The sequence below is a fragment of the Dermacentor silvarum genome, chromosome 4 (assembly GCF_013339745.2).
Source record: "Dermacentor silvarum isolate Dsil-2018 chromosome 4, BIME_Dsil_1.4, whole genome shotgun sequence".
NCBI classification, from domain to species: domain Eukaryota; kingdom Metazoa; phylum Arthropoda; class Arachnida; order Ixodida; family Ixodidae; genus Dermacentor; species Dermacentor silvarum.
Window position 1 is genome coordinate 27,142,496 of NC_051157.2, and position 25,092 is coordinate 27,167,587.

The 25,092-nt window shown below is 45.1% G+C and overlaps 1 protein-coding gene across 1 annotated transcript in view; it reads right to left on the minus strand.

The window, feature by feature from the left end:
- The window catches only part of LOC119448409 (cytochrome P450 2A3), a 48,365-nt gene extending 31,825 nt beyond the window's left edge, over positions 1-16,540 (minus strand). The window contains exons 1-3 of the mRNA XM_049665164.1: positions 16,459-16,540; positions 13,770-13,993; positions 151-275 (exon numbers count right to left, since the gene is read on the minus strand). Of these exons, the coding sequence (XP_049521121.1) occupies positions 151-275; positions 13,770-13,984 (340 nt within the window). The 5' untranslated portion in view covers positions 13,985-13,993; positions 16,459-16,540. The remainder of the gene's footprint in view (positions 1-150; positions 276-13,769; positions 13,994-16,458) is intronic.
- Between the last annotated feature and the right edge of the window lie 8,552 nt (positions 16,541-25,092).

A 25,092-nucleotide genomic window follows, 5' to 3' on the forward strand; every position in this document is an offset into this window, starting at 1 on the left:
AAACTTGTGAGCCTATAAAGCTTCGCTTAAAAAGAATAACAACTACGTGCTCCCTTTAATTGTGAACCGCGCTGCACATGTTCCCGTGATTTGTGCTGGAGGCGACCGGGCCAGAGTTAAGCACAACGCATACGAAAACCGCGCTCTTACCTCCGTACACTGTTCCCTTAAACAACCAGTTGACTGGACGGTATAGGACTTCTCGTTTAGTGAGGAACTTCTTTATCGACTGGAAGTCGTTTAGCAGAACCATGGCTGTAGGGCCTGTCTTTATTCTGTTGGGAACAAGGGGGGGGGGGGGGGGGGGAGGAGGGTCAAATCAGACAATGCAAGGAAGATAGTATAGGTGCTTGCGTCTATTTCATCTTTCTATAACTATTGTTGCACTTTAACACGTTGAGAGCCATGTTCTTAGCAGAACACTTTGTCTGAACGTTTCACCAATGCTACAGATACAAAAGTGCAGTTTGTGTCAATATTGCGATACATTGCAGCTTTGTTGGAGCATATACCTCACGCCACGTTTTCAGAACTTGTACCTCATGATGACTACCTTCCGTCGGATTTTACACCAGCAGCAATACTTTTGTCACCGCTGTGGTGCCTACGACAGCCACAAGTACGCCGCACACTGCCTGGAACTGCGAAAAAGACCAGTCATTCAACAGTGGCCCCACGACAAACGACTGTTATTATCGATCGAGGCTAATAGGTAAGAAACGCACATTTACACCGATGGTCCCCGCCACCAGCTCCACAGGTGCTGTTGTCATACATGCCTTACTAGTCACAACCGAGTTAAATTTATCTCGTGTGTCGACGTGTACGGTAACAGAACTTTGCGCTCTGCGTGCCGCTGCTAATTATGTCCTGCAAGCATGACCTTGGAACTTGGTAGTTTTTTTTTTGTGAATGCAATACGACATCTCTTGAGAGTTTTTAGTCAGCTTACGACGCCGGACTCATTACCAATTGGTATCTGACATAAGAGCAGTTATACATCAAGTTCCTTCGATGGACTTGGCATCATCTTCTAATGGCTACCGGGCAATTGCGTCATCGTAGGTAATAACCACGCTAATTATGCTGCCCGGTCAGCCCATAAAGGATATCCGACAGTTCCCATACTATTGTCCAGAACAGACGCTGCGAGGGGTCTTGGTTTGCTTCTTCGCATGAAGGGGCAAACTTCTTGGAACGCCCTTATAGTGTCTCGGACTGACGTCTCCACAGACTAGATCCTTAGTTGAAGCGGCAAATACAATGACACTCTTGTCACTGTGATGAAACTTTGTTGTGCTTGGATGCCTCCGGTTAAGGGTATATTTTAGGAAATCCTATTCATTCCTTATTGTAATGACAGACATACAATGTGTGACGCGTGCAACTCTGACGGGACAATCGAACACATACTGTACTTTTTTCATCGTTTTAACGTCGAACGTGAAGTTCTTCGCACTGCGCTAGACAAATAAATCGTTGACCGTATTCTGCGACAAACATTCTTGGACCATGTTCATATGCGTCGATCGTTCCAAAGCAACGCGCGGATTCTTACATATGAAATGAAGGATTGCAGCGTTGTGAAGGATTGCAGACGTGTACGCATTGCTAGACTCGAAAAGTAGAAGTTCATTTATACGCAATACGTTTTTAATTTTAGCTGGAAAGAGTAAAAAAATTAAAACATTGTTTACCTTCATTTAATATTCTTTTTTTCTTCCGCTGCTCGCGCCAGCCAAGCTCGCATCAGTACTGGCGTGATGAATTTCCTATTGCCAGTTTTCGTCGGGTGCCCCCTCTTATTTAATTTTATTTTTATGCCCAAGGGGTCAAAATTAAACTAGAGCTCACCATCCCGTCGTCTCTCAATCAATCAATCGTCCTAAACACTGTTCAGACAATTTTTCTTGCGCTCTGTCCCGACGCCTTCCTTCCTTCGTACATTTTGCACACTAAGGAAGACATTTCCTTGTCTAGAGAATGTTCCACCAACCAGCCCAAGCAGCCACACTTTCGCAGACATGACTGTCCTCTTCGTCATTAACGGTAAATTGGTCAGTAGCTTGCAGTGTTGTACGGAACGGCGTTCCAAGGAACGGCGTTCCTGGAACTAGTTCCTTCTGGGAGGAACGGGAGGAACGGGAGGAACGTATGTGTTCCTCCGTTCCTCCCAGAAAGTATGTGTTCGATTGTCCCGTCAGAGTTGCACGCGTCACACCTTGTATGTCTGTCATTACAATAAGGAATGAATAGGATTTCCTAAAATATACCCTTAACCGGAGGCATCAAAGCACAACAAAGTTTCATCACAGCGACAGGAGTGTCATTGTCCCATTAAGGGGAGGTGGAACTGTAACGGTAACTCGTTACGTTTACGAAGGAACGGCAGAAGCAACAGCGTTCGTTCTCTAAACGTTCCACGGCATTGACTAGACGCACGCGCGTACGTAGCACATCATGCAGGGCAGATGGGCGACCGCGTGAGGCGCAATGAACTACTGCTTGCGTGTCACTTGACTATGGTGCATGTTTTTTTTCGCGAGTTCTCCGCTATATTTTTTATGACTAGGCTTCAAGATTGTCACTTGACACTCCCTCCTGTAGAACATAAACATAAAGACAGAGTTGGCTGTGGTGACCAAACCAGCCAGCGCAGATGTTTTCACCTCGTCCACGCCCGAAGATTTCTTCTCGTTCGGGCACCAAACCCTCCCAGCCAAGGAACAGGATGAGCTGTCGCGGTACCTGCTGGTACCAGTTGACTACCAACTGTCACAGATGAAGAACTTCGAGGGAATGAACCAACTTTTCCTCAAGTACAGCACGGCAGTACCCTCAAGCGCTTCGGTGGAACGGCTCTTCAACGTTGCCAACGAAGTGCTGACGAAGAAAAAGGGTTCCCCTGTCGGACACCAACATCGAGATGCAACTCTTGCTGAGTTCAAACAAGGGACTTTCCAAAGTTGCGAATATATATTCTGGACATTTTTTCCCCAATCATACTGCAATATTGAATCAGTATTCAATAAATGCCTATGTATGCGGTTTCTTGGGCAATTATGTTGGTGCATGTGAGTAACTTTCTATTTGCACATATGAAGCGCAGTATCCTGACTGCGCATTTGAAGACCGAAGTGGAAGGTGCCATATGTATTGCACTTGTAATCGATGAGCACCAAAGTTGCAGTTGGACATGCCTGGAGTATGTGCGGTGCTCCCTGAACAAATCCGTCTAGGAGCGTTTCTTTAGATTCTTTTTATCGCCAGATAATCTCCTGCCGGCGATCTTCAAATTCGTATAATATACGTATTTCGATGTGAGTTTTACATTGCTCACTTTATTTCTCCTCAGGATTATCCGACACTATATTTTAATTAAAAAAATTAAATGTAACGTTAATGTAACGACACGTTCCAATGTTCCAAGTGTAACTGGAATGCGTTCCTTTCGCATTAAGGGAACTTGTAACGCGAACTCATTTCAATATTGGGAAGGAACGAGGAACGAACTTTAGTTCCTGTTTTTGAGGAACGTGTGCAACACTGGTAGTATGATACATACCGTGGGGCCGAGAGGGAAAAGGTGAAAGGAAGAGGCAATCATCGTGATTACCAAATAATGGAGGTGACTATGACACTAAACGACGAAGACATAAAATTCAGAAACGGTGGTATGGTGAGGCAGAGCACGAGGTTACGTGTTCTAACAGCGCGTAAAGGATTGCAACTATGACACGCACAAATAAATGAACGCTGATCAGGATTGTAACATTTTTCCTGTGCGAGAGAAAGAATGAACTTCATTTTGGAAGTCTGGGTTCTTGGTCTCTTCATTAAGCCGTGTCTAGCATCCTGATGAGCTCGTATTTGTCTTGTATTCGTTTCGCTGAGGGGATTGTTAGCCACTTAATTCTTCTGGGATCTTAGTGAATCTTCTATAGTGCTAACAGCTCCTACGCCACAATAGGGCCTTTAGGAGGCAACATATAGAAGACGAAGAAGTATATCTACTTATTCGTCTCCTATGTGCTGTCTCATGACACCAGGTGGCAATATCTTGCTCTGTGCAGAATATAGAGGATGCTTATTTTTAGGTTTTACGCAATTTTTAAAAATTCCCTGCGATAGGTAGCATAATTCTTATCGTTGAGCTGGCTTATTCGAAGAGGTGGATATTAGTAGCACAAGAAATCAAAACAAATATTCAACTAATTAACAAAAATTGACTAATGAACTTTTTAGTTAATTACTTTAGGACACATATTGCAATTTATGAATTGTAGCCGGTGAGCTTGCAAGACGCATCCACTTGAAATTAATTTCCAGGATGACACCAGTTTCGAGATATTATTTCCCAAAGTGTGGGACCAAATACATGGGCGTTCCAGTTACATTTGAGCTTCAATGTATACAACAGCATTTTGATAAAAAAGTGGAACAACGGAACAACAGTGCATTTTTACGGCGAGTTTGATGGCGCCTATCTCCAAACTGCTATCATTCTGGAAATTAATTCCAAGTGTATTCTCCTGACAAGCTCACCGGCTACAATTTGTAAATTGCAATATGTGTTGTAAAGTAATTAACCAAGAAGTTAATTAGTGAATTTCTGTTAATTAGTTAAATATGTGTTTCGATTTCTCGTACTACTAATTTCCGCCTGATTGAATAACCCAGCTCAATGATAAGAATTATGCTACCTGCCACAGGCGATTTCTAAAAATTCCGTAAAGCTTAATTTTGAACGCCCGGTAGAAGACAGCAGACTTCAGAATCACAGCCCAATTTCCAGCGACGCTCTTTCTTTCGATCAGTTGCGTAAGAATTTCAGTTGCGTGCAGTTTAACCACATATTTTAAAACGCTGCCCGCATATGAAACACCCATACGAAATACTGGTTCCATATAATGCTTTCAATCACGTACCTACTTAAGAAACATCCAGCAAAGGCTGGACGTCAGCCCCACAGTTCTAACTTCGCAAGCGGATCAGCCATAATGCCCCCCCCCCCCCCCCCCCTACCCCCATTTTCACTAAATTTGACCTTGGTGTTTGTTAGTGTTCTTCCAATACAGCTAACTAAATTCCACGCCGTTCGTAAAACATACTTATAATGCTCTGAGGGTATCGCTTAAGTAATTCACTCGAAAATCTATATTAAACTCACACACTTCTAACTTTGCCTAAACTTACCTATAATCTGCCCTTTATTTTCACGTAGCACAAAGGACGCGTCTCATTTACTTCACCATGAACACCTGGGAAACATACTAATTGCCTCGTGGAATGCTATGGAACAGCGACAAAATATGTATTCAGTAATTTTTGCAACGCGCTTAATTAGGCCAGAAATGTTAAAATTTATCCACACATTACCGCTGCCTACCAGGGCCTCCGTTTACACGAAATGTAAATTCGGTACCACGTACAATTATCCTACGACAGCGGGAAACATCGTGAATAACGGCCGTGCAACGCTTTCGTACACTTGATGAAAATAAATTTTTGCAGCAAGCATAAATTATCCACACACATGCTTTTACAGAGGCATCACACATACCGTAAAAGCCGGAATATAGGTCGAACTTTTTTTCAAAAAAAAACATTGTCAAAAGTCGACCCTCGTCTTATATACCGGACATTGGCGGAAAACTACGGAAGTCTTGCAACAAAGGGCAGATGAAGTAAACAGCGGCCTTCCGCCATCACATTCAGGCTGCTTTTTCACATTTTGTTTCAAAATGAGCGGAAGCCGACGGTAATTCACCGTGGCCTTGAAGAAAAAGGCGATTGAGTACGCGGAAGCCCACGGTAACCCACGAGGTTGCCGTGGGCTTCGTATTGTGTGACCATCTACCCGCGTGTTTGTCAGCACCTTATCATCACGGTACGGAGCAGCATTTAAATAAATACTGTCACCATTGTGCAACCGGCTGAGTCGCATTTGTTTAAAGGTAAGGGTGTCTTTTGGTACCTTTGCCATTGAAAAAGAGTTTTTTGATTTTTAGAATCGGTTAGTTGGGGGGTCGACCTATATTCCGGTTCGACCTATAGTCCGGTTTTTACGGTAATATTTCTCCCCTTTCCCCCAAATTTAATCGTGGTGGCCAGGACGGCATACCTCTCCTAAGACAGTAGGATAATTTCAAATGAGTTTCTAAAACACGCTTCTAACGCTCAGGAAACTCGATTGAGTAATTTTCCACAAGGACTGTAATTAGCCTACACAGTTAAGACTTCAATCACTTATCGCACAAAACGTTCTCCATATTATTTTACGAAATTCAAACAACGTGCTTAGTTTAACTCGTTGAGGTGACCGGAAAAAACAACTACGCGCCTCTTGTAACAAATAAAAATAGAGAGAAAACTATATTTAACCTACACACTTCGAGTTTCGGTACACGTCGCCCTCATATACGTTCTCCAAATAAAAACATGCTGCCTCCTTTGATTCTCGCAGGGCAGTGGCGAAGCTTTGTAAGCGTTTGATAATGTTTGATATGCAAGCGTCTAAACACTAGCTTAGCTATTTTCGTTTAGCCACAAATTAACCCACATCCTAAGGATTTGCCAGCGCACCAAGCCTAACACGACCCCATTTGCCTCTAAACATGAACTCGGCGAATAACGTAGTTGTCTCACGGTACTGTCAAACCAAACAAATTAGGTTTTCGGGCGCTTCTAGTCCCACTACCAGCTTCGCTGTAAAACCTTCAGTTGTCACTCAGCGCTTGTGCTGTATTCTGACTCATCCGTATCTTTTGCGCTATTTTCAATATGGAACCTAACGAACTATTCCAATTATTCCAATATTTTACTGGTCTCAAGTTCATCGACATGGTCTCGCTTACGTGAATGATTTTGCAACGTTCGATCAAACTGTCTTGTAGGGAGGAGAAGGAAGAGAGGAAATTTAGGAAGGTCAATCAGATGGAGATTCGGTTTGCTAGCTTTGGTAGTGCGAAGAGGGTAAAGTTATGAAATGAAAGAAAAATAATTACCCAGAAACCACCAACCATGATGGTCAATGTAAGTGAACAGCTCGAACGAACGAACGAACGAACGAACGAACGAACGAACGAACGAACGAACGAACGAACGAACGAACGAACGAACGAACGAACGAACGAAGGAAGGAAGGAAGGAAGGAAGGAAGGAAGGAAGGAAGGAAGGAAGGAAGGAAGGAAGAAACGAACAAAACGAACGAACGAACGAACGAACGACCGAACGAAAGAATGAGCGAGCGAGTGAGCGAGCGAATGAGCGAACAAATGTTTTTTTTTTTTTTTTTTTTTTTTTTTTGCCGAGACCAATCATTCACCTACCAGGAAAATGGTCGAAAGAGCCAAAGAAAGCTATCCGCCGAGTAAATGAGAAGGTGGAAGGAAGTCATGAATGGAGTAGCAAGGCAGGAGAGAGTAGCAATTTCGACTTACTTTTCTTGCGTTACCTAGCGACAAGCCAATGACACGACAGACGCGCCAGATACAGGGACCATGCGCTAGACTTTCCCACCGAAGTGAGCGAGGCCGGCAGCGCATGTGAGCGTTTGCGTGTTCGGCGACCCGTCTGTCGTTTCTTTTATTGCGATAGCAATTATATGGACACTTCAAGCTGATTTCTGCCGTCGCCGTGTAGTTCCGTATAAAGTCCAAGGGCGATAACATTGTCTCCGCGCGCCGTATGCGCGAGCCGTACAGATGGTTAACCAGCGAAACTGAAAGTGCGACCCCGTTGTTTAGCAGTGGGTTAATCCCGACGCTGTATTGAAGCGTTTCTAAATTTTTTGGTTACTTGTTTGTGTTTCTAGTGGAACGCAAGCGCCAATGGCAGGCGGATGCGGCTAACCACGACGCCGAGCTAACTCGAAATATCGAATGCATGCGACAACGGCGAGCTGAGGAAGCGGCATTGCGGGCAGAGCAGCGTCAACGTGGCAATGGTGGGAACGCGTTCGCTAGCGACGTCACAAACGGCGCTGTCAATGGCGCGCGCGCTTGAGTGCAACGTAGAGAACGACGTTACTGACGGCGCATCCACTGGAGACGTTTATCGAAACATATGGCGAACGGTTTTTCGTTTCGGCTAGCCATATACAACTTTCGCTGTAAAAGCAGTTCGGCCGTTGTGACGCAGTAAGTTTCGCCAGTACTGAATCTTACAGGGCGAAGTTTGTGACGCTTTTTATATGCCCCCAAAAGCATATACCTTCTCTCGCTACTTACGCTTGTCGAAAACGAGACGAGCAATTGTCAAGAGTGATAACACAGGAGTATGTTGCTTGCACCGGCAGAACGCGCAAAAGATAACGCTGAGGAGCTAGCTCAAACACCAGCAAATATTAACGAGAAAATTGAGTCTTCTGAACGACTAAAAATGGGCTTTGCACCCACGCCTTTGTCTTAAGTGCGAGTAGAAGGCCTGCTGCAAGCGTCTAGCATGGTCTGGCTGGGAGCCTTTGTGGCGAGCTCTGTGCACGTGGCGTACCATGGCGTCGGCTGAAGCCAAGTTGCGTCGAAAATGCACCGTTGCCCGTGTATTTAAATGCGAAGCAATTCTTGTTGCCACCCTGACAGTATCTATCTATCTATCTATCTATCTATCTATCTATCTATCTATCTATCTATCTATCTATCTATCTATCTATCTATCTATCTATCTATCTATCTATCTATCTATCTATCTATCTATCTATCTATCTATCTATCTATCTATCTATCTATCTATCTATCTATCTATCTATCTATCTATCTATCTATCTATCTATCTATCTATCTATCTATCTATCTATCTAGCCGCCTACGTCTTGGTGCTCTCATGGTCGTTTCGTTAATTTAGTATGTACCAAAATTGGCATAGTATGACAAGAGTGTATGAGGAAATTAAAGGCTATAGTCATGACATGCGTGTCATGTAGGTCATGAAACAGCCGCCTACGTCTTGATGCTCTCAAGGTCGTTTCGTTAACTTGTTGGTACCAAAATTGACATAGTATGACAAGAATGCATGACGAACATAAATGACAGGTCATAACACGAATGCCATGACATGCGTGTCATGTAGGTAATGAAACAGCCGCCTAAAATGACAATGACCCAGCGAAAAAAGATGAACGCTCAAAAAGCACTGAAATGGGTTCTTACGTGGGTACTAAGTAAAGGAAACACTAAGGGATGATGGTATAAGTCATAGTCAAGTACATGACTCAGCATAAATGACAATGACTCTGCGAAAAAAGATTAACACTAAAAAACTAATGGGAATGAGTTCGGATGTAATACTAACTAATGCCCTCTCAAACTAATGCTATATAAAACACTCATTCGTCCTAAGTTAGAATATGACGCTTCGGTTTGGGATCCGCATCATAATAATTTGGTACATTCGCTAGAAATGGTGCAAAATAATTCGGTCCGTTTTATACTCTCTAATTACAATCGAATCTCGAGGATCACGGTAATGAAAGCTAACCTTAAACTACCTACGCTTGCTTCTCGGCGTGCGATGCTTCGCTTAAGCCTTTTTCACAAACTGTATCATCATCCTTTCCTGCGCGATTTACTAATACTTCCTCCCCATTACGTTTCGCACCGTCTGGATCATGCTCATAAAGTTGGCATTCCGTTCTGTAAAACAGAATCATTCCTACAGCCATACATACCACGCACATCAAATGATTGGAATTGCCTTCCCAAATTGGTAGTAACAATCTCAGATCATAAAAAATTTGTGACTTCATTAACGAATGCATTGTAACATCTTGTTGTATTTTGCCTCTTTATAGCAATTATTGTATAATTAGAAACACTGGACTGCTTATTTGTATTTATTGTATTTATAGTATTTTTGTAACATGTATTCTGCCTCTTCATAACTATTATCGTATAACTAGAAACACTGTGCTGCTTTTTGTAGTTAAAATTTTGTTGTTCTGTATTTTATACCACTCCCCTCTGTGATGTCTGTTGACCCTGAGGGTATCGTAAATAAATAAAAGTAAACAAAAAGGCTAAAGGCTGATGGTTGAAGTTATAGTCATGACCATGACTCAGCAAAATGACAATGACTCAGCGAAAAAAGATTGACGCTCAAAAATCAATGGAATGGGTTCGGATGTGGTACTAAGGTAAGGAAAAGGCTAAAGGTTGATAATCGAAGTCATAGTCATGAGCATGACACAGAAAAAATGTCAATGACTCAGCGAAAAGAGATTAACACTCAAAAAGCAATGGAATGGGAAAGGAAAAGGCTAAAGGTTAATGGTAGAAGTCATAATAATGAACATGATTAAGGCCTTAAGGTCTCTTAGACATAGCTAAAGGGACTCCTAAGGACTCACGACATGAATGTCATGACATGGGTGTCCTGTAGTTCATGAAACAGCCGTTTGTGTCTTGGTGCTTCATGGTCGTTTTTTTGTGCTCTTAATGTGCAAGAAATAAGGGCGGGGAATGGGGGAATGCTCGGAAATCCGATGTTTTGTTCATATTTTATGGTATTATTTGGTATGAGTCGGGTATTTTCTACATGTGTGTAAAAGCGAATTGCTTTTGTTTGTAATGTCGCCGATTCACCACTTTCACACCTTTCGCGTCTACCCGTAGTATTTCTATAAGGTCTACATACCAAAATGACACATGCTTGTAATTTACATGTTTCACCTGATGCCGTCCGGTGGAGCTTTGTACGGGAACTACTGTTGCTTACCTGGTGCCACAACATTGGATTAACGCACAAAAAGCCCGGAACGAGCATTTATATAAAGCACAATAGACATTTCCTCATTTCACAAGGGGTCCTGCATCTACTTTATGAAATTTCACGTCGCACAAATTCGTTGGCGGATTGTAAAGATCGTACGCAATCATCTCTACTAATTAATAAAACGATTACGCACCATGACCGCACGCGGTTGAGCAGTAGAAGCAAAAAAAGTCGCAGTTTCTCCCGATAGGCGAAGCATCGATTGTGATAGCAAATTAGTGGACAGCTATACAAAGTAAGGATAGTAGTTTTATCGACTGCATAAGCATGTAAACATAGGCATACCAACTGAATTAGCAAGCATGGTGTCACGCGCGGACAAGCAAACATGAACGCATCTCACTCGATGACCGCAGAAACGCGCTGTCCAAATGCTGGAGTGAGTAAGTGCGGAAGCAGCAGTGACCGAGTTGACCTTCGGCTGCCGCTCGCATCAAAGCTAAGCAAGCCGCGAAAACACAGCGCAAGGCGGACTTGCGCTGTGTTGTGACCCCAGCGCAAATGGCTTTCAACATGCAGCGGCCGGGCGGTCGTGCGCGGCGTGTTGTCTGACGGTTTTAACGTCTTATAAACGTTTAACACATGGTAAACTTTTTGCGGAGTCTATCTCCCGGTGCCATCGTAGGCGGAGCCACCGACTTGACCTGAGGGAGCCTTCGGTTCCCTCGGGCCACAGTTTCTCAGGACCAAATAAAGTTCTTGTCACCGTCACCATCACACATATTCTGTCGACGGGGACTGCTACCTTGATTGCCACATTCAAGTACATGTCTATATATATATATATATATATATATATATATATATATATATAAGTGTACACACTGCCAAGAAATGCCTCATACAGTCAAAGCTGAGAGCTGAGGGTTCGCGCAGGTAATTCATCCTAAAGAAACACAGCAGCGCCAGTGCCTTTAATGCCTCGTAGGACAACAAGCGGTGCCACCGAAGTTCGAATACTTACGCTAAATGGACAAATTGTGCATCTACCAGCTGCCTTATTACTAGAGACCGGATTTTAGGCAAATGCATTTTTTGTTCTTTGCGCTCCTATTGCCCCATTTTGATATATGAGCATGAAATAGAGGTTAAGAAGGGCTTTTACGGTGTTTTTGTAGTGTCTATAAATGCCTATTTTGGCGTTTGTGCCTAAATGCCTATAAATGACTATTTTCAATATCGGCGCCTATATGAACACTATTTAGCCTCAAGTTTCGCTTTCGAGTGCAGTTAGAGACCATTATTCATGTTACCGGGCAACATTGACTGTTCGGAACTCTATGGGGTTCATCCTAGTCATCTAGTTCAAGCAACTTTCGGAAAACAACCTCTAGCAGCTGTGAAATGGGACGCGCCGCGGTTGGCGAATGCGAAACCGCGGAGAGCCGTCAGGGGAAAGGAGAGTAAAGAGCAAAAGAAGAAAGAAAAAAAATGTAATGTGCACGCGGCTTTTGTTTTGTTTGTGATTTACTTTTTAATGTGTTCACTGCCGTCGAGCGTTCCTTCTCAGCGTACAAGATCATTCTCAGTGACAAGAGGAACAATTTTGAATCCAAAAATCTGGAGATGGTGGTAGTTTGCAATTGTTTCCACAATCTTCACAGTGATTCTTAGACTACGTTCCGCATGCTCTCCAAACAGATTTCTTCAAACACGTGCACTTCAAATGGGCGGAAGTGTATTTGGCAGTGTTGGGGCGTTTTGCCTGTACAGTTCCGATAATGTCTTGTATATGAGAAAATTGCCAGAGTTGTACCTAACAGTCCTCATGTAAGAACATGTTAATTGCTTAATAAATTGTAGTCTCTCTTGCACTTATTATTTGTCTGTTTTTGTTGTGTCTTAATTTAATTGCGTCAGGCAGACATAAAGTAGCGCTTTTTTAATCAGTATTCCCAGCTTTCAAGTATTATTTTTCATGCTTGTTTCATTTTATGCAACGCTCGAGTACAGTGGCCATTGAACATGAATATGAGCAGTGTGCTTGTTGAATTACGCCAAATGATCGTCATTAGACCAGCAGTATTATGGGACAATTACACGGCTATGTTCAACTGTTGGCGCCTTTGTGCCATCATAAACAATAACATTTCTTGTTTTCCTGTCGTATATACAGGTCGCGCACGTCTTCGTTTGAAATTATTTGCATTTATGTAAAAATTTACTGTGCCTATATTTACGACGTTGTAGGCCTAAAACGTTGCTTTGCCTGCCTATTTTTGGCGCCTAAAACGCACTTTTTTAATGCCTAAAGATCCGGCCTGTACTTATTACATTCGACAGGTATTTCTTGGCAAGTCAAACCAGGTACATTGATTTGCCCAATAGGTTGTCGATGTTCCTTTTATGCGGCTTGTTTCAATATCAGCTATTCTGATGAGTAATGAAAGCGCTTTAGGGCAGGCATCCCCGAGCCAAAGCCAAGGGCGAATGGCGCAGATACAAATGCCTCAGAAAGTTCACTCCTGTTGTACGTGGACTATTCCACCCGTATAATGCGGCCACTTGCGTGCAAGTATAGGTGAGATTGCCTCACCGCGTGTATCCCTGAAGGGAAAGTTGGAAGGTAGTGTGTTTCTTCGTGTGCTCATCGATCATCCTTTTCTGCAGCCTTGACTTTTGTGAGATTAAACTGCTTCGGAAACAACGTGAATATCATTCGTTCCACTTATGATAAAAAGTAAATTATTAGTGACTGTTGAAAGGAGGGTTGGGATAATGAAACAACTAAGTTGTGATTCCGGTCGCTTGGCGGGTTGGTTAAAGAGAGTTGACTACCAGGTTTGAACCATTACTTGGTAACTCTAGTCTATGACAACCCCTGTATAAATGGTTAAGAGGCGTGGGCTAGAAAACAGCCACGGAAGCGAAAATGACACTGCACGTTCAAACAGAAGCTAATCTCAAATCGAGTGACGTTGAGACTATACTCCGCGATGCTATTGTGGCTTGAGCTCGAGCTTGAGCCAGGCTACCTGTATATGCTTGACTCAGCCTACCTGTATATGGGCCCGTACCGCTTGGCCCACTTCATGGCCTGGTTGCAGTGGAAGTCCTTGCGCATGAACTGCGGGTGACCCACGAGTGGATACCCCGGAGGACCCGGAGGCAGGCGGGACCAGTGCGGTGGTCTGTTTCCCCGCAGCCATCGCTGCAGTACTAAATAAAGAAGTGAGGCCGCCAACAGGCTGCCTGCTACTGCTAGACTGTCCATGGTCGTAGCCTGCGTGAGAAGAAATTTTTGCTGTCAGTTTGGCTGATGATATAGACAAGAGAAGCATTCACCTCGAACACACAAATGTACGTCAGATGATGAAGTGTTCTGAACAGCCAACCATCGAAACGAATCGATTGACATTAATGACCGTTACAGCACATTGGTTGGCAATTCAGGTGAACCGATATAAAGAGTGCGACAGTTACACTGTGAGGACATAAAGTGGCGCTATGCGTTTTCGCGAACAGTTTGCGAGAGAAACAAGCAAACACACTGTCAAGTCCACTGTCAAGTCAGTCAGTCAGTCAGTCATTCAGTCAGTCGGTTGGTCGGTCGCTCGGTCGGTCAGTAAATAAATAAATAAATAAATAAATAAATAAATAAATAAATAAATAAATAAATAAATAAATAAATAAATAAATAAATAAATAAATAAATAAATAAATAAATAAATAAATAAATAAATAAAAATTGCTTTTGTGGATTAAAAATGCAGCTAAAATACAGATAGAGAAGGTTAATACTTTGTCCCGAAAGGAAAGAAGATAGTGAGCACCAGAGAGTAGTACAGGAACGCAAGAGAAACACGAGAAGGCGCACGCTTGACAAAATTTTGCTATCTTTTTATAAGCATCGCATAAAATATTCGAATTCTGAGAGTCCTCAAAATTTCTTTGCCGTATGCCACCTGAGTTTCAAGTACACGGCAGTGGGCACCTTTCACTGCCTCTAAGGACACCATCATAGTCACCGCCACCACCATCATTATCGCCATCATTATCATCAGTATAATAATAATTATTTTCGCTACCACCGCGAACCATCCTGAAAATTGCATCACGAAAATAAATTATGCTGATCCCACACACTGAGCGACTGAATGTTATGTGAAGAATTTTGTAGATAGCTGGATATCTTAGCACCATTTCGGGTACTGCAAAGCTTTAGCAGATGAAGCAGAATGTTTGTGCAAGGGGGTGTTGGGCTGCTGAGCGCGAGGTAGCGGGATCGGATACCGACCACGGCGGAGGCATTTCGATGGGGGCGAAATGCGAAAACACCCGTGTACGCACAAGGGCACGGTCATGTCATTTTGTTTATGTTCAATCTTTCAGTGGCTTTTGTCAAAGCTCGGGCAACGAACCATGCAATAAATCAGTTATTTTTATGGGATAAGCTTCATCAGGTGATTTCGAGGCTTTTGAGCTCACTGTACAACTTCAAGCAAGAGCTTTTCCTCTGAGGGGAATGCTTCAGATTGTGTAACTAATTTTAAAGTAGTTAGCTAATTAAGGTCGCTACAACAATCCCTATAAAAAATCTCATATATGAGACATATGCCACATATCCAATAACCGCGTATAATCATATGAGAACAGAAATGAAACACATATGAAACATATGTGTCCTCACATGGTCAAACGAGATGATTGGATATGTGGCATAGGTATCATACAAAATTGCTGATATAGAGTATGTTCTCAATTGCTCAAGTCTTCTGCGAAGAGTACGTGTACTGTGTCATTATTCTACTAACTGTTACATTAAGGAAAATATTTCTACATACGAAATCAGGCCTAATACAGTGAGAGCGGCGACATCGATCACACTGAAGTCACCGACGCTTTTCGGTTAAATAGACTGCTCAAACACACGCAGACAAGACAAGATGGGTATCGTCAAGCTGACGTGGGCCAACTATAAAATGAAGTAGGCTTCAATGCTGTCATTTTTTCCAAGAATTCTTGGAAACATGATATGACGCTCTCTTAAGTCAACGTATGTGTTTATCAAATAATTTTGTTTAAAAAAACACTCCATGTTTTATGATGGGAAATGCACTGGAATTATGTTTGACGCGCGTGTTATATTTATGTCGAGTACATCACGAGTGTCAAATATATCACTGCAAATGAACGTCACTCTTTTTTCTTCGACACGCTCCTCTAAAGAAACATTATATATCCATTCGAATACGGAAGGTGTTGTCGTGAGTCATGAAAGAAAGGAAAAAAAAAAGAAAAAATCCTATGAACTTCACTGAAGAGCCTGCTGACTGTTACAAGCAATTTTTCACTTTACCGAAACAAGCCTTCAATCCGCTGTATTTGACTGTAGATCTGCAAATCTGGTAATTTGGCAACAATGGCAGGCTTCCGGCGCCGCTCGCCTTTATAGCATGGTTATATCGTCAGCTTCCGTTGCCTTTAATTTTGCAAGCCAACTTAAAGCGCTGATTGACACCAGAGTTCTTAACGTCCCAAAACAACACAAGGCCTATTTAGAGGCCGTAGTTGAAGACTCCCACTTGATTTTGTTCTTTGACGCCGTATACAGCGAGCTCGTTAGACGAAGTTTTTCGCGCACGGCACCCATCAAAATGAAGCTGCGGTGGCAGGTGATCGGACCAGTGACTTGGCGCTTAGCAGGAGAACGCTATATAAGCCACATGCATGCAACGAGTAACTTACTTAGCGGGACTGGAAGACTGAAGTACTGGGATTCGTCGCAGTGTGTCTGCGTGGATATTGCTGGTGAACAAAATGTTCAAGTGGCTTGTTTAAGAGGAAAGCAGTGAAGGCCAACGCTCGCTTAGAATGCGTTCAGCTGACGGATTTCCGGCATGTGCAATTTTATTTAGCTCGCAGCGGATGTGGCTGACTTTTACTCCTGCACTTTTCTCTCGACCTATCGCGTTTAGCCAATTTCCATAATCGAAGTTGTTATGCTCTTCTGTGCCAAGGGCTTTTCGGATAAATAAATAAATTCAAGTTCTTAAAGATAAAAGTTTACAACGCCGTTATTGTTTGATTGTGAGTATACGTGCCGACTTGGACTAAAAAAATGCCCATGCCCTTTCTAAAATATAATTTATATACGGCCAGAAAAAAGGTGTTGTGAGTCTATTGGTTCTCAGGTAATGTTTTTTTTTTCAGGGTACTACGACGGCTCGTAGCACTGGACACGTTGGCCTAACTAGAAGTAGCTGGCATGCTTAGTATTGCAATGACTGCAACAAAATATTAGATAAAGGTACAAATTGTATTTCTATACAAGTGCCTTATGGAGCTCCACATTTTTGCCGAGGTCAAATTAAATTATGCGCATGCCCTTAGTTTGCAGGTACAGTCTGTTACGGTTTATGTACAGTCCCACGGGCCTGCAGCCAAAAAAAGAAAACAAAAAAAAAAAACAACATTGAATGCAGTTTTGCATTTTGAAACACGACTCGCATACTACTTGAAAAAAGTGTTTTCGCTTGCTACGTCACGTCATTGAAGTTGACAGTTAAAAAGAACTTTATTGAAAGGTCCTGAGGAAAAAGATTGGGGGGAGCCGAAGGCACCCCAATCAAGTTGGTGGCTCCGCCCATGACGGAACCGGGAGGTGGTGACTCTCGGCGACCTCGCGGGCCCTTTGGACGGCCTGTCGTGGATGCGTAAAGTCCGTGCTTTGAAGTATTCCTTTTTTTGCGCCGAGTTCTAAAGTCGGGTACAACTTTAGAAGACAGGAGAGGACCCGCCCAGTTGACCGAAGCGCAGCAGCCAATTCCTCCGCGACTAAAGAAATAGTCCCGCTCAAAAACTCGTGACTGCTTCTAAAACGCGTATTTGTCGGTATAAATAAGATTTGTGTATCTTGACGAGTGGTTTGGTAAAACTATCATGATGGAAATGCTCGATCGCGAGAGAAAAATAACTCCGTGCCTTCTACAACGCTGTGCGTCGTCTGCTACGGAGCAAGATCGACGGCAGCGGGCGTGTAATTTTAAAGCAGTCGCTGGCTTAATAGCATAAGGTTCATATACTTTTTGTGTGTTTGCACAAGCTTATTTTTTAATGTGTTAGGCTTATTTTTTAATTAATAGTTTTTCTTTTTTTTTCGCGGCTGCGAACCTGCGATCTTGTGAGTTCGCGCACGATCGCGCGCGGCATTCCGTGCCAGTTTTCTGCCATGGAGCCCAGCGAGGTGACATCGGAACGCGATCCTTTGTTGCCGAACGAGCCTTGTGTCGCCTCGGTGACCAAACCACCAAGGAGCCTCGGCAAGAACAAGAGCGGCCACATCCTGAACAGCGATTCACGCAACATCATCTTCCACTGCTACACGTTTTGGCGTATAACAGGCAGCCTGAACGCAGCGTGGAGGACGCGAGCAAGTTTGTCGCCGACATGCTCGGTGTCAGCGAAAGGGCTGTGTTCAGGTGAGGGAGTAAGTTAAAGCTTCGGATTTTTCGGGTAGCAAACTGACGACGCCCTCGCGAAAGCGCCCACGCAATGCGGTGAAGAGAAGACGCAGCGCGAAGTTTGACAGCGTCACGTTGTGCGCGCTGAGGGCATGTGTGCACGATTTCTTTCGCCGCAACGAGATACCGGTGGTCGAGAAGAAAACTACCGAGATCTCGGAGCGTATGGAACTCACATCACTAAGGTGGTGTACTGTGCGTCGCCTGCTTGCCGAGATCGGCTTCAAGCACGAAAAGAGAAGCCGCAACTCGCTGCTTATCGACCGGGATGACATCACCGATTGGCGGAATCGCTACCTCCGTGACGTGGAGCGCTACCAGGCGGAAGGCCGAAAGATCTTCTACCTGGACGAGACATGGGTGACGGCGGGACACACTCGGTCGATCGTGTGGACAGACACCGTGGTCAGCAAATGTAGATATTCTTGTACTTCAGGAAACATATGTCCACAGGTTAGGTCAGATCAGCCACTTTGACAGGACTTTTGGCACGAGGTCTTTCTGGAGTTATGGCGGGTCAGGCTGCCGAGGCACGGCCATCATTTTGATGCCGCGCTTCACGGGCCTGGTTCTACGCCATGCCAGGGATGCCGAGGGCCGCATTCTGTCAGTGGATCTTGATTCTGGCATTCGAATTGTTAATGTTTATGCTCCAAATAGAGATAAAGGTCAAAAAGAGTTTTTCGCTACATTGGATCCCTACTTAGTGGGCCCTTCCAGGCTTATTCTTGTAGGTGACTTCAATTGTGTGTTAGAGCAGGTAGATCGTGTAACTAAACGAGGTATTGCGAAATTCAGGGATAGGGCTGGAGATATTGTACTACGGGGGCTCGTTGATGAGCTGGGACTGGTTGATGCTTGGCGCACGCTTCGCCCTGCGAAGTCAGGAATGACTTGGACGGGGAGAGGGGTGAAGAGCCGCATCGATCGGTTTTATGTCTCGTCATCACTGGCTCCCAGTATGCATTCCTCCAAGGTAATTCATTCTGCTCTTAGCGACCACCGCTTCCTGACACTGCGGTTTGCCGACTCGAGTTTAGTGCCGCAGGGGAAGAGACCGTGGCGTCTAAACCCACGGCTCCTTAAAGACAGGCAGGCAACCGCAGAGGTATCGTCCATTCTGTTTCGCTCGCTGCACAACAGAGCGGATCTAGAAGGTAGAGAATGGGACGAAGTGAAGGCCAGTGTCCGCGAGTGCTTCAGGTCCTGGGGCAAGCGTCGGGCGCGGGAGGAGCGCGAGGAGATAAAAATCGTCTCCGACGCGATCCTTCTGCTCTCGAGGCCACTGTCTAGTGGGCCTGGGGTTGGTCCGGCGCTGGCCTCACTCCGAAAGGAACTTCGGATTCTCCTACAGCGACGCTGGGATAGCTTGAGAGCTATAACCCGAGCGGAGCGGTGGGAAATGGAAGCGTGGTGCAGCAGAAACATTCTCCGCAGGCATCTTTCAAGGAAGAGCACAACTCTCTCTTCCGTAGTAGATCCAAGTGATGGTAGCTTAGTCGACTCACCAGAAGGAGTACTTGCACTGGCAAGGCAGTTCTACATGAACCTTTATGCTGAGCCAGCTGCCACTCCGGCTGTTTTTCCTTTCGTTCCACCAACCGAACCGCCGGTGGTTGGTGACACAGCCATAGTTGAAGACGAGCTCTTGGAAGCAGTGAAGTCTATGAAGCACAATCGCAGTCCAGGATCCGATGGTTTGACAGTTGAATTTTATGTGAAGTTTTGGAGACTGTTAGGGAAGCCTTTCACATCATTGGTGAACAGGCTGCTCAGTGAAGGGACTTTGTCAGCGTCTCAAAGAGAGGGGCTAATCACTCTCCTGTGCAAGGATGAGTCGAGAAGCACCGATCTAAGAGCCTGGCGGCCCATCACACTTCTGAACTGCGATTACAAGCTCATAGCAAAGTGTCTGTGTATGCGACTCACTCCAGTTCTCGACACTGTTTTGGGTCCATACCAGGCATGCTGCGTTCAGGGACGTTCCACTCAGCTTCACGGTTTAGCAGTTAGAGACCTTCTCCTGTGGGCAAATGCCAGGAAACTTCCCGGTATTTTCTGCTCCTTTGATCAGGAGAAGGCTTTCGATATCATTAGCCACAGGTACCTTTTTCGGGTTTTGAAGGAGGCCGGCTTTAGCGTGGGTTTTCAGCGTATGGTCCAAGCTTTGTACTCTCGACCGACTTCTGCTGTTCTCATACAGGATCGCGTCTCGGAGGCTTTCGTTGTGGGTCGTGGTGTACGGCAGGGAGATCCGCTCTCACCTGCTCTCTACGTACTCGCAATCGAACCCCTTCTGCAGAGGCTATCCTGTGACAGTAGAATTGGCAAGTTCCTACTTCCACCAGGTTCCCCTCCAGTTGCACTTTTCGCCTATGCAGACGACTTGTCTATTGTCGTCCCGGACGAGGCATCAGCATGCACCGTGCTGGACGTCATGGACAGTTACTGCAAGGCGAGCGGTGCGAGGTTGAATAGGTCGAAAAGTGCAGCCATGTACTTGAACTCCACTCCGTCCAGCCCGCAGCCCGTTCATGGTCTACCCGTGAAAACGCGGTTGCGAATTCTCGGTTTCCATTTCGATCCAGATGGCCTGTCTTCTGAAAACTGGCAGCAAGCTAAAGAGAGGCTTGAAACCAGGATTCAGGAGTTCAGTGCGTTGTCGTGTCCATTGACAGCTAGAGCGAACATTCTTAGGTCTCTTCTTTTTTCTTTCCTCACGTATGTAGCATGTGTGTCCCCTGTTCCAACCCGAACCAAGCTTATCTTGGAGAGGGTTCTCTTTCGGTTTCTCTGGAAAGGGACAACTGGCTGTGTAGCTAGGCAGGTTCTTAAGCTGCCCAAGGATAAGGGAGGACTCGGAATTCCCGACTTGGGCATCGTAGCTGCTGCACTGCACGTCAGGTGGACCCAGGTTGCCCTTAGCTCAGATATGCTCCTGACTCGAAGCTTTACTTCCTTCTTCCTTAGCACTAGACTCCGTTTGTTTTCCCAGAGCACATTTTCTCACTGTGTGCCTCGCTCAGGAACCCCGTCCCCATTCTATGCGATGGCTGCCAATTCGTTGGCACGCCTTCGCAAGGTCCACTCCGACATCGATGTAATTTCTACTCCGCTCCAAGAATTAGTTGACATCCTTACCCCCGGTCTTCCCCCGCATTGTCAAAGGTATGACCTGTCTTTTCACAGACCAAGTTGGAAGCTCATTACGGCAAGCTTCCTTGACGCCAGGCGAGCTACATTCATGTACCGCCTGGCGCGAGGCTGTTTGCCGATTAGCTTCCGACCCTTCACAGCCATCCCGGCTCGTGGAGTGTGCCCCTTTTGTCGCGGTCGAGAAGATACAGTTCACATCTTTTCGCAGTGTTTACTTTCTGCTGCTCTCCTCCAACGGATAGCTAGTTTGTTTAGTCTCCCAGGCGTTCCATTTCAGACAGTCCGTTTCTTGCACCCTTTGCCCAGCCATGCGATCAACCAGTTCGTGCTTCTTCTTGTCGAGTGCTCATACCAAGTTTGGTTAGCACGCTGTGATGCGGTTTTCGGGGGAGCGGCGCCGGGTCTTCACGAAGTGCTTGGAAAAGCACGGAAGGAAGTCTGGTTTCATCTCACCCGGGAGCGGCATCACCTAGGCGAGAAGAAGTTTCTCGAAGTGTGGGCTCGCCCAGCTGTGATTTTTGAAGAGTCAGGTGGAAAGCTTTCCATTAAGTTATGATGCATGCTTCTAAGGTCACTCGACTGGACAGCATGCGCCAGTCGATCCACGTATTTCCGTTCGCCCCAGTGGAACACAGAGTTGGAACCGGTGCTGGCGCAACAGAGTGCGCTGCGCCGCGGACGGCTTCTGTTGTCTCCATGGTTGTTTGCCTTGACACCTTTTCCGTCGAGGCAATCCAGGGATCTGATGGGCTTGTGTCCCTGACGACCGACATGGCTGTTTGTGTGAAGCGTGAAATAGCACGGTGTGCGCCGCTCCACAGCGGCCCCCTTGTCCGGGAAGGACCGTTGGCCCGAATCAAAGCCCCCCACCCAGTGAGCCCGGGTAGGGGGGGGTGCCGGGGTCAATGTACCGAATGATGCTGGGTTGTTGAGTACATGAACGCTCTGGGGCGCGGTACCTACGGGTGCCAAGTCCTCTTCCCATCTGACAACGGCACCGTGGTGCAGAAGCGCGGACGCCTGTTCGCTCGAGCAAATGGCGTGACGACGGGTCTAAAACAACCTTCTGGGAAAGGTCAGCGCCTGATCGTGACGCACATCGGCAGCGAGGATGTTTTCGTCGACGGCTGCTTGGATGTATTCAGAGGCCAAAAGACAGGCGACTACCACGAAGAAATGGACGGCATTCGCTTTGAGTGCTGGTTCAAGGACGTTCTGCAGAAGTTGCCAGCTGGTAGCGTCATTGTTTTAGACAATGCACCTTACCATAGCCGGCGAGAAGATAAATTGCCGACGACGGCCTGGAAGAAGGAAAAGATACAGGAGTGGCTCACAAGCAAGAACATCACCTACGGTGAAAGGATGATAAAGAAGCAGCTGCTTGAGCTGGTGGAATCTGTAAAGTCACGCTTTCTGAGCTACATCGTAGAAAACACAGCTGTAAGGGCCGGTTGCATTGTACTCAGGCTCCCGCCGTATCACTGCGAATTTAATCCCATTGAGCTTGTGTGGGCCAAGGTCAGAAATGGCATCGCTGCGGACAACAGAGACTTCAAGCTGTCCACGGTCGACGTCATCTTGAGGGAGAAAATCAAGCAGGTAACGGCGGAACACTGGAGGAAGAGCATTCAGCATGTGATGGACTTGGAGGCAAAGTTCAGACTTGACACGTCTGGGAGTGAGCACATTCAACTCATCATCATCCAGCTGGGTGAAGATGACACTGAAGAAAGCGACTCCGACTGTGAACTGTCTGGCATTGAGCCACTCGACGAAGCATAAAGACTTCTTATTAACGAAAGAACAGCCCTTATTAGGGCTACAAAAATTTTGCCGGTGGGTTCGCAACAGACAACCATCCATTATGTGACCTCTCAAATAAATAAGCAGTTCCATTTATGGCATATTCCTAATAATAGAAGCTCAATTATGATAAACAACGTCCTGCACACATTCTGCTCGATTTAAGAAGTGGCGTAGAAACACATTTAAATGCTGGCATAGCTGAATTTAAACACCATTGTTAACCCTGATTATCGTTGGTGGGCTAAAAATGCTCATTCGGGCAGCCACCGTCGAGTTTTACGCACCCCATAGTGAAATAGCAGTAGTCAGAGCACGCTTTATGGTTCAGTTAGCAGCCTGCACTGGAAATCAGTCATGTCATAGCGAGTGGTGGTGAAATAGCAGCAGACAACACGAAACTGACAGCCACAGTCAGCTGCTTGAATGCCAAAGCACATTCATGTGATTGCATTGTTTATTTTGTTATCTGGCTCACACAAGTAATGCAAATAAGAGAACAAATATAAGACATCGTTAGCTTAGTGAGGCCCAAAATGCTCATTCAGGCAGCCACCGTTGAGTTTGACGCGCCCCATAGTGAAATAGCAGCAGTCAGAGCACGCTTTATGGTTCTGTTAGCAGTCTGCACTGGAAATTGAAGCGTTGTCATAGTCAATTTTCAATTTATTATTCTGACTCGAGCAAGTAATGCGAATGCAAGCACAATTATTAACGTGATTAACTTTGCTAGCATTTTTTGTCATATTTACGTACCGGAAAAATGCTCAGCAAAATTGAACGTGTTTTAGTGAGTCACTTTGTTCATTACAAGCCGTAGGCAAAGTGACGGACATATTAGGACAGTGATATTGGTGAAGTAATAAATGGTGAAAGTTGCAAAAGCTCTCACAGCACTCCTTTGCTGGACTCCATTCACTAGAAAACTGCATTTGTAATGATGAAAGCGTCAAGACAGGAAATGATACCCCACTGCCCAATGTTATATATGTGTACCACCACATGTTACGGGCAGCAAATCCATCTGTTTATTAAGACTGAATGCAACAACATAGCAAGGTGCTGTTTCACAATATGGCACCTTTTCATGTGCACTTCTGGCAAGCTACCGTATGCACTGATGCATAAGCACATTAACAGGGGTAAGAGACGAAGTAACTGTGCAAGCCACGTGATGCTTTTAACATTTCGTATCTGTCAATGTTTCTGTTGTCACAGCTGATAAAACTTTCTTTGGTGCAAGTTGGTTAATCATGTTGCGGCAGCAGCACAAGAAGCAAGGTCAGAATAGTAGGAGAAAACAAAGCAAGGTGGCAGACTTAGGAGGCAAGGTAGACAAGAGAGAATGGCTTTAATGACATCGAAGATGCCAGCCCTGCTATTCACTGGACTTGGTGCTTTGAATGAGACGAGTTAATGAAATTGTAAAGAAAGAGGTGGCTGCAGCATCCTTACAAGAACAAATGCAAAAATAAAAGGATAGAAATAGGAATAAATACATACACGCACGGAAGAACTCACATATTCACACACATGAACACAAACGCGAGCGCGAAAACTAAGATCTAAAATTCAAAAAGGGCAAAATAACAAATATAAACAAACACACAAGAAAACACGCACGCACATTTAACGCAGACGCGAGTCATTAGGAGTCACTTCACAAGCAGCTGTGCCTACTTTGTCGTACTTTTTTTTAAATTTACATATTGGCTCTGTTGCCTTCACTGTCATAGGAATTTTTTAGTAGCGACATATCACGACAAAGCGCAAAGCTGTGTTGTGGGAAAGCAAGTCGAGCGCTGGCAGCACAACTTATGCGCGATTGTGTCACAGCAGGCTTTCTACAGCTGGCGCGTGCAGTGAGCGAAGCGTTCTAAGCCACACAGCGACGCGAATT